The following is a 14,370-nucleotide window of genomic DNA, read 5'->3' as shown; positions in this document are numbered from 1 at the left end:
GAAAACGACATATGGTGCTGCCCAGAGCTTTATTTTCTAAGACCTTCTCGCCATGACTATTTCTTCCCATCCTAAGAGAATCCTAGTGAGAGATGGCCAGGAACATCCTAAGTGTTCTAATTCAAAAGCACCAAGTTCATGGCCCTTAGTAAAGTGCTTATTACAGTACACCGTGGTTACCCTTGACTTGTATTCTTCTCTGCCCTTAAATTCCTTTAGGTCAGGAGTGATTTCCTGTTCATCTTCTTAGGACACCTGACGTAATGTTTGCAGTAACCCGTTAATAACAGTTCTATGCAGATTCAATTAAGCAGACATCATTACTGGCTCCCACTTATGCACTTACTGACATTCGAGGGGTCGGTGTTCTTACGGTGGTAAGATATGTTTTTGCTTTCTCTTAACAGGTGAAAGCCCAGTGGATGACAAAAGTATTGCAGGTCTTGAGGATTCAAAGGCGGGTGTGGAACTAAAGAGCGAGGAGCAGAAACCAGCAAAGGAGCCCTTGGAGGCGTCAGAATGGAATAAAAACAGCAGCAAGGATGCGAAAATCCCAGACACTCTGCAAGAGCAGCTGAGTGAACAACAAAAAAGGCAGCCCTTATCAGTTTCTGACCGACATGTTTATAAGTATCGTTGTAATCACTGTAGCTTGGCTTTTAAAACTATGCAGAAGCTTCAGATACATTCCCAGTATCATGCCATTCGGGCCGCTACAATGTGTAACCTCTGCCAGCGGAGTTTCCGTACATTCCAGGCTTTAAAGAAACACTTGGAAGCAGGCCACCCCGAACTGAGCGAGGCTGAACTTCAGCAGCTGTATGCCTCCTTGCCAATGAACGGCGAACTCTGGGCAGAGAGTGAAACGATGCCCCAGGATGACCACGGCCTAGATCAGGAAATGGAGAGAGAGTATGAGGTGGACCACGAAGGGAAGGCAAGTCCTGTAGGAAGTGACAGTAGCTCTATTCCAGATGACCTGGGCTCTGAACCAAAGCGGACCTTACCTTTTAGAAAAGGACCCAATTTTACAATGGAAAAATTCCTTGATCCATCTCGTCCTTACAAATGTACAGTGTGTAAAGAGTCATTCACCCAAAAGAACATTCTCTTGGTCCATTATAACTCAGTGTCTCACTTGCACAAGTTAAAAAAGGTTCTGCAAGAAGCGTCCAGTCCTGTCCCCCAGGAAACCAGCGGCAGCAGCACAGATAACAAGCCGTACAAGTGCAGCACGTGCAGTGTTGCCTACAGCCAAAGCTCGACCTTGGAGATCCACATGAGGTCCGTGCTCCACCAGACAAAGGCCAGGGCCGCAAAGCTGGAGCCAAGTGGGCACCTGACTGGTGGGCACAGCATCACAGCCAATGTCAATAGCCCTGGCCAAGGGATGTTAGAGTCCATGAGCTCAGCTTCAGTCAACAGCAAAGATGTTACCCACTTAGATGCCAAAGAATTAAATAAAAAACAAACTCCCGAATTAATCCCTGCTCAACCTCCCCATCATCCACCACCGCGGTCACCAGCACAAATCCAGATGCAGCTTCAGCACGAGTTGCAGCAACAGGCTGCGTTCTTTCAGCCACAGTTTCTAAATCCCGCTTTTTTGCCTCACTTTCCAATGACCCCAGAGGCACTGCTCCAGTTTCAGCAACCCCAGTTTCTCTTTCCATTCTACATACCTGGGGCAGAGTTCAGCTTGGGGCCAGATCTGGGCTTGCCCAGCTCCGCCACCTTTGGGATGCCGGGTATGACAGGAATGGCTGGTTCCTTGCTTGAAGATCTGAAGCAACAGATTCAGACACAGCATCACGTTGGCCAAACGCAGCTTCAACTTCTACAACAACAAGCACAGCAGTATCAAGCTGCCCAGCCCCAGCTGCAGCCGCAAAATCAGCAGCCGCCCGCGCCACAGCAGCAGCCGCCCCAACAGCAGACGAGCAAAATGTTGAAACAGGAGCAAGGCAACCTGGCGAGTACAGACTGCCAGCTCATGAAGGACATGCCATCTTACAAGGAGGCGGAAGAGGTGACTGAAAAGCAAGAAAAACCAAAGCAAGAATTTACAAGTGATAGCGAAGGATTCAAAGACAGCAAAGACATAAAGAAGCAAAAATCTTTAGAACCCTGTATTCCTCCACCCCGAATAGCCTCAGGGGCCAGGGGAAACGCAGCCAAAGCTTTACTGGAGAACTTCGGATTTGAACTGGTTATTCAGTATAATGAGAACAGGCAGAAGGTCCAGAAGAAAGGCAAAATCGGAGAGGGCGAAAACTCTGACAAGCTGGAGTGTGGAACATGTGGTAAATTGTTCTCGAATGTTCTAATTTTAAAGAGTCACCAAGAACATGTGCATGGGCAATTTTTCCCATATGGAGCACTAGAGAAATTTGCTCGCCAATACAGGGAGGCCTATGACAAGCTTTATCCAATTTCTCCTTCCTCCCCAGAAACACCACCGCCTCCGCCTCCACCTCCTCCCCTGCCCCCGGCACCTCCACAGCCTTCTACTCTGGGGCCTGTGAAAATCCCAAACCCAGTCTCTGCTCCTCTGCAAGCTCCACCACCGACTCCTCCACCACCTCCACCTCCTCCTCCTCCTCCTCCACCGCCTCCTCCACCCCCTCCCCCTACTGCACCCCCACAGGTCCAACTGCCTGTTTCTCTGGATCTCCCCCTCTTTCCCTCCATTATGATGCAGCCGGTCCAGCACCCTGCACTTCCTCCTCAGCTCGCCCTGCAGCTGCCACAGATGGACACCCTCTCTGCAGATCTCACTCAGCTTTGCCAGCAGCAGCTGGGGCTAGACCCCAGCTTCTTAAGGCACTCCCAATTCAAACGGCCACGGACCCGGATTACAGACGATCAACTAAAAATCCTGAGAGCTTATTTTGACATCAATAATTCTCCCAGCGAAGAACAGATCCAAGAAATGGCTGAGAAATCTGGCCTCTCTCAAAAAGTCATCAAACACTGGTTCCGAAACACACTCTTTAAGGAGCGACAGAGAAACAAGGATTCTCCATACAACTTCAGTAACCCTCCCATAACTGTATTAGAAGATATCAGAATTGAGCCGCAACCCACATCATTAGAACATTACAAATCAGATGCCTCCTTCAGCAAGAGGTCATCCAGAACAAGGTTTACGGACTACCAGCTTAGGGTTCTGCAAGACTTTTTTGACACAAACGCTTACCCAAAAGATGATGAAATAGAACAGCTTTCTACTGTTCTCAACCTCCCGACTCGGGTTATCGTTGTATGGTTCCAGAATGCTCGTCAGAAAGCCCGGAAGAGCTATGAGAACCAAGCAGAAGCTAAAGATAACGAAAAAAGAGAGCTCACCAATGAACGGTATATTAGAACAAGCAACATGCAGTACCAGTGTAAGAAGTGCAATGTGGTTTTTCCCAGGATCTTTGACTTGATCACACATCAGAAAAAGCAGTGTTATAAGGATGAAGATGATGATGCCCAAGATGAAAGCCAAACAGAAGACTCCATGGATGCCACGGACCAAGTGGTATACAAGCATTGCACAGCCTCTGGACAGACAGACACAGCCAAAACCGCTGCAGTCCCGACAGCCAGTTCAGGCTCTGGGACTAGCACACCCCTGATTCCATCTCCCAAACCAGAACCTGAGAAGAACTCTCCAAAACCTGAATATCCTGCAGAAAAGACAAAGCAGAGTGACCCCTCTCCTCCTTCTCAAGTCACCAAGTCTGCTCCACCATCGGTATCGACGTCTTCGGACCCACAGCAAGCATCCATATCCCAGCCGCCACCACAGCCACCCAAACAAACCCAACTGATTGGAAGACCTCCCTCGGCCTCTCAAACTCCGATCCCTTCCAGTCCGCTGCAAATGTCCATGACTTCTCTTCCAAACAGTCTACCTCCACAGTTACTCCAGTACCCGTGTGATCAGTGTACCATTGCCTTCCCGACCCTGGAACTTTGGAAGGAACATCAACACATGCACTTCCTCGCTGCTCAGAACCAATTCCTCCACTCTCCGTTCTTGGAAAGGCCCATGGACATGCCCTACATGATATTTGACCCCAACAATCCACTGATGACCGGACAGCTGCTGGGGAGCTCTCTCACACAGATGCCACCACAGACCAGTACTTCCCACACCACGGGCCCCGCCAGTGTTGCTGCTTCCCTTAAAAGGAAATTGGACGACAAAGAAGATAATAATTGCAGCGAGAAGGAGGGCGGGAACAGCGGGGAAGATCAACACCGCGATAAACGCTTAAGAACCACCATCACTCCGGAGCAGCTCGAAATACTCTATGAAAAGTACTTGCTGGACTCCAACCCTACCCGAAAAATGCTTGATCACATTGCTCGAGAAGTGGGGCTGAAGAAGAGGGTGGTGCAAGTCTGGTTCCAGAACACGCGTGCTCGAGAAAGGAAGGGGCAGTTCCGGGCGGTGGGGCCCGCCCAGTCCCATAAACGATGCCCGTTCTGCAGAGCTCTGTTTAAAGCAAAGTCGGCCTTGGAAAGCCACATTCGGTCTCGCCACTGGAATGAAGGGAAGCAGGCAGGTTACAGCTTGCCACCAAGCCCTTTAATATCCACCGAGGATGGGGGAGAGAGCCCACAAAAATACATTTATTTTGATTACCCATCTTTGCCATTAACTAAAATTGATCTGTCCAGTGAGAATGAACTGGCCTCCACAGTGTCAACTCCTGTTAGTAAAACAGCAGAGCTGTCTCCGAAAAATCTTTTAAGTCCTTCTTCCTTCAAAGCCGAATGTCCCGAGGATGTAGAGAATTTAAATGCCCCGTCAGCGGAGGCTGGGTATGATCAGAATAAAACTGACTTCGATGAGACATCGTCCATTAATACGGCCATCAGTGATGCCACCACAGGAGATGAGGGGGCAGCGGAAATGGAAAACACAGGAGGATCTGGGGAGGGGAAACCTGCTTTGTCTCCTAAAGAAACCAAAACTCTCGACTCTTTGCCAAAACCAGCAACCACACCCACCCCTGAGGTCTGCGATGACAAATTTCTCTTTTCTCTGACAAGTCCATCGATCCATTTCAATGACAAAGATGGCGACCATGACCAAAGCTTTTACATCACCGACGACCCTGACGACAATGCTGACCGCAGCGAAACATCGAGCATAGCTGACCCCAGCTCCCCAAATCCATTTGGGTCTGGCAACCCCTTTAAATCCAAAAGCAGTGATCGGCCAGGTCACAAGCGCTTCAGAACCCAGATGAGCAATCTTCAACTCAAGGTCCTCAAGGCTTGCTTCAGTGACTACCGGACTCCAACCATGCAGGAATGTGAAATGCTGGGCAATGAGATCGGTCTGCCCAAACGTGTGGTGCAGGTGTGGTTTCAGAATGCCAGGGCAAAGGAAAAGAAGTTTAAAATTAACATAGGGAAGCCGTTCATGATCAATCAAAGTGGAACGGAAGGCACCAAGCCAGAGTGTACCCTCTGTGGGGTGAAGTACTCTGCCCGCTTGTCCATCCGAGATCATATTTTCTCCAAACAGCACATTTCCAAAGTGAGGGAGACTGTGGGCAGTCAGCTTGACCGGGAGAAGGATTACCTAGCTCCAACCACCGTTCGACAGCTAATGGCCCAGCAAGAACTAGACCGGATAAAGAAAGCTTCAGACGTGCTGGGCCTAACAGTCCAGCAGCCAGGCATCACAGACAGCTGCTCACTCCATGGCATCAGCTTGCCGGCAGCCTACCCCGGACTCCCCGGCCTTCCTCCTGTCATTCTCCCTGGAATGAATGGTCCTTCCTCCTTGTCCGGATTTCCACAAAATTCAAACAGTAAGTCTCTTAAGAGAGAGTCAGTTGAGCTAATTAGATGGCAATAGGCAGCCAATCACATGTAACCAAGAAAGAAAAAAGAAAAAGTACATTTACATGTCCTCATTTCAGAACTGAAATGTAAAAGTTATTCAAAATATATAAATATATACACACATATATATACACACACCACACACACACACACACACACACACACACACACACACACACACACACACACGCACTACTAGCCATAGTAGATAGCCAGTAAGTAAACCTGAACAAAGACTGGGAGATGAAGTATAGCTATCTCTCAGCAGTTCTTAGAAATGGATGATTTTTACCATTAACAGTTACCTCTTAGACATTAACTTGTTAATTTCAGTACTATGTGGCATCGTGTTTGCTTTGCATATTGAGAAGGTGAGACATTAAAATACGTTCTCACTGGTATTTTAATTTATTTTCTTTCCAGGGGGCATGTTTTCTCTTTTCTTTTTTGTTTTTTGTTGGTATTTTGTATTTTCTCTTTTTGTTTGTGTCTTTCTCTCTTGTTTGTTTTTCTGCCCCTGAATTCAAAATTAAGGGTTCTTGAGTTACAGAAATCTACTTACAATGGATCCTCCCAAGTAATAAAGCATATATTGAAATTTCAATGACTAAAAACGTGACTTATGTGATCATTTGCAGGTCAGCATGTTCTGACATTTGATGCTTATAGCCACCACTGCTGCTGTTATTTCAGTAAACTCCCAACTTAAGAAATCCATATGGCTCAATACCTTTCTCTCCTCCCTTCCCTTAGCTAAGGTTTACAATTAAGGCATAAGGAAATGGTAGAGTGTCTTGAGGTAGCCTCAAATACTGAATCCGGTTCTGTGTTTATAATAACAGAATTTATGCAGATTTTTGAATATACTATATCAGGCAATCAGATAACTGTCATTCAATACCAGTTATACATCATCACCTAAAATATAAAGGCGTAACTCTTTTGTAATTTGATTTACTTTTAAATGTGTCGGTGTTTTTTCCTCTAAAAGATTTATTTTTTTTTTAAATTAAAAAAATCCTTTGATCTATCCCCTCGCCAATTATATGTATTTGCAAACTTTAAAAAGAATGTCAGAGAAAACCTATTCTCGTTTTTACAAATTAGAGTTTTATTTAAATTTTCAAGTCTTCCCATACAATCCTTCTCTAACAAAAACCCAAATTGCCACTGTGATCTTAAGTAGTCTTTATTATAACTTCTTTTTTTGTTTTTTAAAGATTTATTTATTTATTATGTATACAGTATTCTGCCTACATGTAGGCTTGCAGGCCAGAAGAGGGCACCAGATCTCATTACAGATGGTTGTGAGCCACCATGTGGTTGCTGGGAATTGAACTCAGGACCTCTGGAAGAACAGCCAGTGTTCTTAACCTCTGAGCCATCTCTCCCGCCCCTTATTCTAACTTCTAACTGTAGTGTCCAATGTCCCTACCACCATTGCTGCCTGGTTAGTTCCCCATGAGCAATGCCTCTTGGCTTTAGGTAGAGGTAGTATAGTGCCCGAGAAGCACCTCCAATGTGCCTTCCCTTAGCTTCCCAACTCCTCTTTCCTCAGTTATTTCTTTCCTAATTCTCAGGATACGTTTGGGATCTTAACTATTAGGGCCATAATGACACATTTTGGTAACTTGGTGGTCCTGCTTTATGTGGCACGGTGATTGTTAATTGATACATAAATGTGTCTGATGCAGAAATCCATGATTGAGCAGTTATATAAAATAGAGGTTTTCAAAACTAACTGATATGGTCAAAACAATTGAAAAACCCACTTCTTCTTTCCTATGTCAGTTTTGACTTTAGGTGACTGTGTTAGCAACTTTTTTTTTTTTTCATCAGTATTTTTCTTTCTCTCCACTGGATCAGAGGCCTTTGTTGGGACATAGGAACTTTCTGCCAACTGTCTGATCCTGGAACCCAGAGGGCTCATATGAAAGGGAGAAAAAAGGAAAGAGAGATTTATGAAATTAAACCATTTTTAATGCAACTCTACCATAATAAAATTCATAACCTCCCCTGAAGTATATACCCTATTTATAAATATCAGGATTGCTAGGAAGATGTTAGGGAAAGGTCCTCTATGGATGACGATACAGTTAAACCCTCCAGGTACCCAGGAACTCAGCACATCATGTCTTGCTTTATTAAATTGTGGACAAAAACCAACTAGGAGGAAAGAGCAAAAGTTCCACAAATGTTGCTGCCTACTAGTATCTGCAATTTCTCCTGAATTAGTCTTTTGTTTGTGAGAGATTTTAAACATTAGCATCAGAGAGTAATCGACAGAGCTCCATCTGATAGTCTGAACTCCTATACTTCTGGTCTACGTCTTTTGTAGGTTAATTTACCTTATGTGGAATGCAGAGTATTTTAAACAGCCCATGGAGTAAAGCTGTCCATTAACCCACCTGCCCATCATCTTCCTATTGTATTTTTTCTCATCAAGTGCATAGCTCTGTTTCACGGTGAAATGTGGACATCCCAGCAAATAATAACAAACGAAAATTCTTTCCAAGTAAAATGTGTCTGTGTTTCTTTTTCTGTAATCATTTTTTTTTGTTGGCATATTCATTGCATGTGGTGCTGGGTTTCATAAAGACACTTTATTCAACTGTATCATGTACATTGAGCATATTCACCCCTCCCACAAAGCTACCTTTCTTCCCTTTCTCCTTTCCACTAGTCTCACACCTTTCCCTCGTCTCCCATCTGCTTTCTCTCATTTTATGCACACATGTATATGTACACATATATGTGTGTATGTTTATATGTATATATATATATGTCAGTGTATATATACGTGATCATGTGGCTCTACATAAAATCTAGGATACACTAATTGAAAAAAAAACATGATATTTGTCTTTTTGAGTCTTTTTGAGTTTGACTTATTTTGCTTAATATCATGACCTCAGTTGCTTTCACTTTCCTGGAAAAGCCTTAATTTGATTCTTCTTTACAGCTGAATAAAACTCAATGTGTACATACACCACATTATCTCTATTTGTTCATCTTTTAAATCAAAACTCCATTGAAATGCATCTCACCTCAGTCAGAATGGCAATCCTAAAGAATATGACAATCTTTGCTGGTGAGAATAACTTTATACAGACCCTATGGGTGAGAAGGGAACCTGTCTACACTGTTGGTAGTAATGTAAATAAGTGCAGACAATATGGAAATCAGTGTGAAGGACTATAAAAAACCTAAAAGTAGATTCACTCTGCAACCTGCCTAGACCACTTCTGGATACATCCCCAAGAGACACAGTAGCTTAGGTATGGAATCAGCCTAGATGCTTATCAACAGACGAATAGTTAGATCTCTCTATTTTTTGCAAACTATGGACTCTTGTTACACATTGTTAACAGTATGGCTATACTGTAGAAATATGGCACTTTTATCTTGCACCCATGTTAACAAGATTTAGTTATGGAAAACTAAATTCATTTTAAAATGTCACATCCCTTTGAAGATGGGTTTGAAGCTTTTGATCTGAAAGAAACAATAAAGCATTCTCCAGTGAGTATGAGCCATTTGATAAATGAATGACTTTGTCCAAAGGCTACACCTCCATATTTGGTTACTTGCAAATACATGCTGAATTCTATTTATCAGCCTCTAAGTTTTCAAATTTAGATATTCATTTACTTTTACTTTTTGTGGAGGGGAACTGTTATTGTGCAATAATCACAGAAGTTCCTTTCAAGTTATCTTCTACTAGTCCATAGCCCTTCTAACTTAACCAGAAGGCCTTAGAAGGGCAGCACCTACCCTGTACACCCAGGGCATGTCAGTAAAAGCATTGTGGTTCATTTTTTAAAAAGTAAATTATTGTTATTTAAATTTTTTCACATTTTTATAATATATTGCTGTTGTGATGAAATACAGAGTGAGAACACGACAGTTGAATGTTACATGCTTATTTATACAGTATCCTGAAAAATATTAAAAACTTTATTTTAAATTTGCATTTTATCCTTTAGGCAGTTGGTTGCACTTTGCCCAAAATGCTAGAAAAATTGCTTGATCTTCTGTATTTAACGTATTTATCATTTTTAAGCAATGTCTGATTAAATATTCCATTAGTGTTTAGAAATACTAACTAGCCCAGTTTCCTTAAAGGGACTTTCGTTCTTTAGTTACATATTTTTGCAGCATTAAAGCTAGAACCCAGGGCCTCAGGCAGCATTACAGGCAAGCCCTCTAGCATTGAGCCACACCTGCAGCCCCTCAAATGGAAATTCAGAGCACACCTTTGTATTCTTCACATACTTTGTTTTACATTTACCAACTGTTTGGTGTGAATCTAGGTAAGAATGACCTCATAATAATTTTGACACAATTATTTTTTGCCCTGAGTACTTAATTGCTTTTAGTTTCACCTCAAAAATGAAATTTCCCTCTGAATAGAAAGACCTAATTTAAGCACATTGTGAGGCAGGTTTTCTGTTGTTTTGGTTTTGTTTGTTTGTTTGTTTCGAGATAGGATTTCCTTGACTGTCCTGGGATTCGCACTGTAGATCACGCTGGCCTCGAACTCACAGAGATCTGCCTGCCTCTGCCTCCCAAGTGCTGGGATTAAGGTGCACTACCACCGCCCAGTGAGGCAGGCATTTTTTTTTTTGGAAGAATTGTTAACAAGAAATAATAAATAATTATTTCAGTAAAACCAAAAGAAAATGATAATAGAATAAGACTATTCAGAGTGAACTTTTTAATCTCTCAAATGAAATTTCTAAAAATTATAGTAGGAGATGAAAAATAGGGAAGACTCTTGTTGGCACAAGGACTATATACAATATAGTCCTTGGATTCTAGATATATGGAATTCTATCTCTAGTTGGTTTTATTTTTGAGCTACCACAACTTATTCTGTATCACAATTATTATTCAGTTTTCTTCTATTTCTTTTTTTTTTTGGCATTTGGCTACTGAACTTTTGACTATAATAATTTTACAGACATATCACTTACTGGGAAATTTGCCATTTTTAAATTGTGTCTGCTTTTTCTAAATTTTTACTGAATGACTGGTTGAGTCAGCTTATTTATTAAAATATTGAATTCCTAAAACACATTGCTGTCTTTGCCTCATCCAGTAAGATTCCTCCAGCAGCTTTGTAAGACATCCCTGTGTTTACTTATGACCTCTAGATTGGACCATGGGGATCCAATCTAACAGGAAAGCCGGGATGGACAATTATTGCTCCATCTATGGTCATAGCTGCAAGTGCTGTTTTTCGTGTATCATAGATCTTCAGAATTGCTCTTGTGTTCTCATGTGAGAGAAGCATTCAACCTAAGTTATTTGCTCAGATTTAAGATGGGGAATTGCTAAGTGGAAGGAAGTGCAGTTGCTCAACATGAGGATGCACCCTTGTATGAGACCTCAAACTGAGAAGGATTGGTGAATGAGAAAGCTAGCTGCCTCTACTGCTGTATTATCATTGAACCAACACAAAGTCAGGTCTTCTACCCTGAGGCATGTCAACACCTGAGTCACTCAAGCTTGAAATTTTGCAGTTAAATATTAACATATTATGGATGGTTTCATGATGAACAGCAGAGAATATCATGAAATCAGGACAACATAAGAGAAAGGAAAGTCAAAAATGACCCAAATCTGGGCGTGTAGCTCATGGTACAGCTCTTGCCTACCATGTTTAAGGCCTTGGGTTCGATTCCCAGTACCATATATACATACATATACAGACATAATTTAGTATAAAATAGAACCTTTTCAGTAACAGTGACTTTATTGCTTTCTCATTATAAAAAAGTCTATAAATAAATTTGGAAGAACATGAAGATACTAGACACAATGTAGTAAGTCAAGGGAGAAGGACATCACCTCCAAAGGAATTTAGTTTCTTTCCTTAGTGCTAGTTCCATAGCAAGTTGGATTAAGGAGCAGTAAATGAGAAGGTTTCCCACTCATTCCCATCCCACCCCTACAAAGCTTAATCCATTTTAATTGTAAATTCACTTTGAATGAGTGAGCCAGGCTTCAGTAGAATGTGAACACTTGATATCACTTGACTCCAGTTATTTTCAAGGAATTTAAAAATATTTTAAACATAAAAATTCATTCATGGTAACCAAAATATAAGCCTTGAATGGCAGCTATAAAATCTAGTCTCTCCTCTGACTCTTCATACTCCTCACAGTCAGTGACGTAAAGTATTTCATACCTTATTTATAAAACTCCAATGTTCAGCATGTATTCTCCCTAACCATGGAGGGTATTAGGAGGCTGCTCTTTAACATAATAGAAGCTCCTTAGAGATGATCATGATTGCTACTCTTCACCAGCAGGCCCAAGAAGATATTGGGTATGAGAAGGGAAAAAATGTGAGGGCTCCAGGAGTAAGTGAGACTAAAACAGTATGATTGTGAGAAAGATTCAGGAGAGAGTGATATTCATCAACCACCCTAGGACACATGCACAGATTCCCTATGCCCTCATATAATATGCCATAGTACTTGTATTCAACTATGGCATCCCTACACTTTAAAATATCCCAGTATTACCTGTAGTCAATAATACAATGTAAATATTATACAAATAGTATCGACATTGTGTTGTTTAGAGGGAAATGACAGAACCAAGAAATCTACACAGATTCATTACAGATGCAATTAAACAATATTTTTGATCCATGTTTGGTTGAATCTCTGGCATCAGAGCCAGTGCATACCAGCAAAGAAATTGGTTTGTTTTTCACTGAAGAACAGAAATGAGAAGTTTCTTATGCACGTTTGTCTGTCTTGCTTCTTAACAGCTACATATTGCATTTGGCCTGCAGGTGAAACTATGCCCCCTAGTAACAAGGTGTTTCTTAACCTTGTGACCACTGCCTGTGCAGCTGTGCATTGTTACCTGCATTTTATTCATACTGGATTGATTCCATCAGATCATGGAGCCTCCAGCACAGTCCTTGTCCTGCCCACTTGGTGAACTCCCTTAGTTCAAGCACAAAGCTCTCTTTAAGATTCTGATGACTCCTTCTGCAGTCAACGTTAATTGCTTTTAAAAATCACTTTCTGGAAAAGCACAGGCTTTGCCAATCCCCTTTCAACCTTTAACTCTTCTTCAGTTGCCCAGAAGACCATCTGTCTGGTAAAATGGCTTTGTCCTATATAGTTACCAGCTATTTTCCCCGAGAACCCAAGTCCCAATGAAGTCCCCTGCACTTTCTTCCTCCACACCTACGCACTGCCTATTGAGCACCAATTTCCCCCTCTGAAATGGGTGACAAGCAGTTTCCCACCGTACAAGCAACCATGAGTGACTCATGTTTTGGGGGTGGTAAAACTGAAGCTTTTTTATTGGGGCTTCTGTTAGTCCAGTTGTTGTGGAGGTAAGGAATAACTCAAGTTACACTCTTAAAATGGAATTGTGGTTCACTGTTCTCAGCTCTGGACAGATCCAGCTGTGTCTCCACTGCTGTTTGATTTCATCGGGTACTGGATGGTCACTTACTGTTGCTCCTTACTTAGGTCATTACCCTCTTCAGTCTATGTGAGAGTACTCTATGCAGAGACAGAGGGTTTTCATGTTATTTCATAGCTAATTACTTTAGTGAACATGGTAGCTATAAGGGTCTTTCAAGTGAAGGATGGAGGGAGTCTCTCATCCCATAGGTATAATTAAAAAAAAAAATGATTAAAATAAGCCACAGACCTGCCATCTTGTAGTGTGCCTTCTTTGGAAGTAGCCATTGTTGTTTACCATGAGGTCTTTCTGTTACATGTTTCATAATATGGGAGCCTTTTATAGTCTGAATAAAATGCCGGTAAAGTTTGCAGTCTGTCTTCTATGTAGTTATGGTAGCAGTTAAAAATAAAGTAAAGAATATCATAATCACAGGTGAGTCCTAAGCCAGCTGGTGACCAGGGGTTTTCACGTTCGTGCGCTGCATCTTCTTGATGTCCCAGTTCTGTTTAGGCGTTAAGCGTGCAGGCTTTGGGTGTTGTTCATGAACTGACCGTGGGCATCTCTCTGTTGTTTTCAGCCTTAACACCTCCCGGCGCAGGCATGCTTGGGTTTCCTAGTTCAGCTACTTCGTCTCCTGCCCTGTCTCTCAGCAGTGCCCCCACCAAGTCTTTGCTGCAGACGCCACCACCACCGCCGCCACCACCACCACCACCTCCTCCTCCTCCTTCATCCTCTCTGTCAGGACAGCAGACCGAGCCACAGAACAAAGAATCTGAGAAAAAACAAACTAAGCCAAACAAGGTCAAAAAAATCAAAGAGGAGGAATCGGAGGCCATCAAACCCGAAAAGCATCCTAAAAAAGAGGAAAAAATCTCATCTGCTCTTTCAGTGTTGGGCAAAGTGGTAGGGGAAACACACATGGACCCTACTCAGTTGCAGGCCTTGCAGAATGCCATTGCTGGTGACCCAGCATCCTTTATAGGAGGACAGTTCTTGCCATACTTTATCCCTGGGTTTGCTTCCTATTTTACACCTCAGCTCCCTGGAACAGTGCAGGGAGGCTACTTACCACCGGTC

The 14,370-nt window shown here is 42.6% G+C and overlaps 1 protein-coding gene across 8 annotated transcripts in view; it reads left to right on the top strand.

The window, feature by feature from the left end:
* Positions 1 to 14,370, top strand: part of Zfhx4 (zinc finger homeobox 4) — a 187,313-nt gene that overhangs the window by 169,224 nt on the left and 3,719 nt on the right. For all 8 annotated transcript variants that reach the window (XM_052718477.1, XM_052718480.1, XM_052718473.1 and 5 more), the window contains exons 10-11: positions 408 to 5,819; positions 13,871 to 14,370. The exon at positions 13,871 to 14,370 is cut by the window's right edge and continues 3,719 nt beyond it. In XM_052718477.1, coding sequence (XP_052574437.1) covers positions 408 to 5,819; positions 13,871 to 14,370 — 5,912 coding nt within the window. The remainder of the gene's footprint in view (positions 1 to 407; positions 5,820 to 13,870) is intronic.

The sequence above is a fragment of the Peromyscus californicus genome, unplaced genomic scaffold (genome assembly GCF_007827085.1).
Source record: "Peromyscus californicus insignis strain IS unplaced genomic scaffold, ASM782708v3 Scaffold_5__1_contigs__length_169319896, whole genome shotgun sequence".
Classification (NCBI taxonomy): domain Eukaryota; kingdom Metazoa; phylum Chordata; class Mammalia; order Rodentia; family Cricetidae; genus Peromyscus; species Peromyscus californicus.
This window is presented reverse-complemented; position numbering and strand designations above follow the sequence as displayed.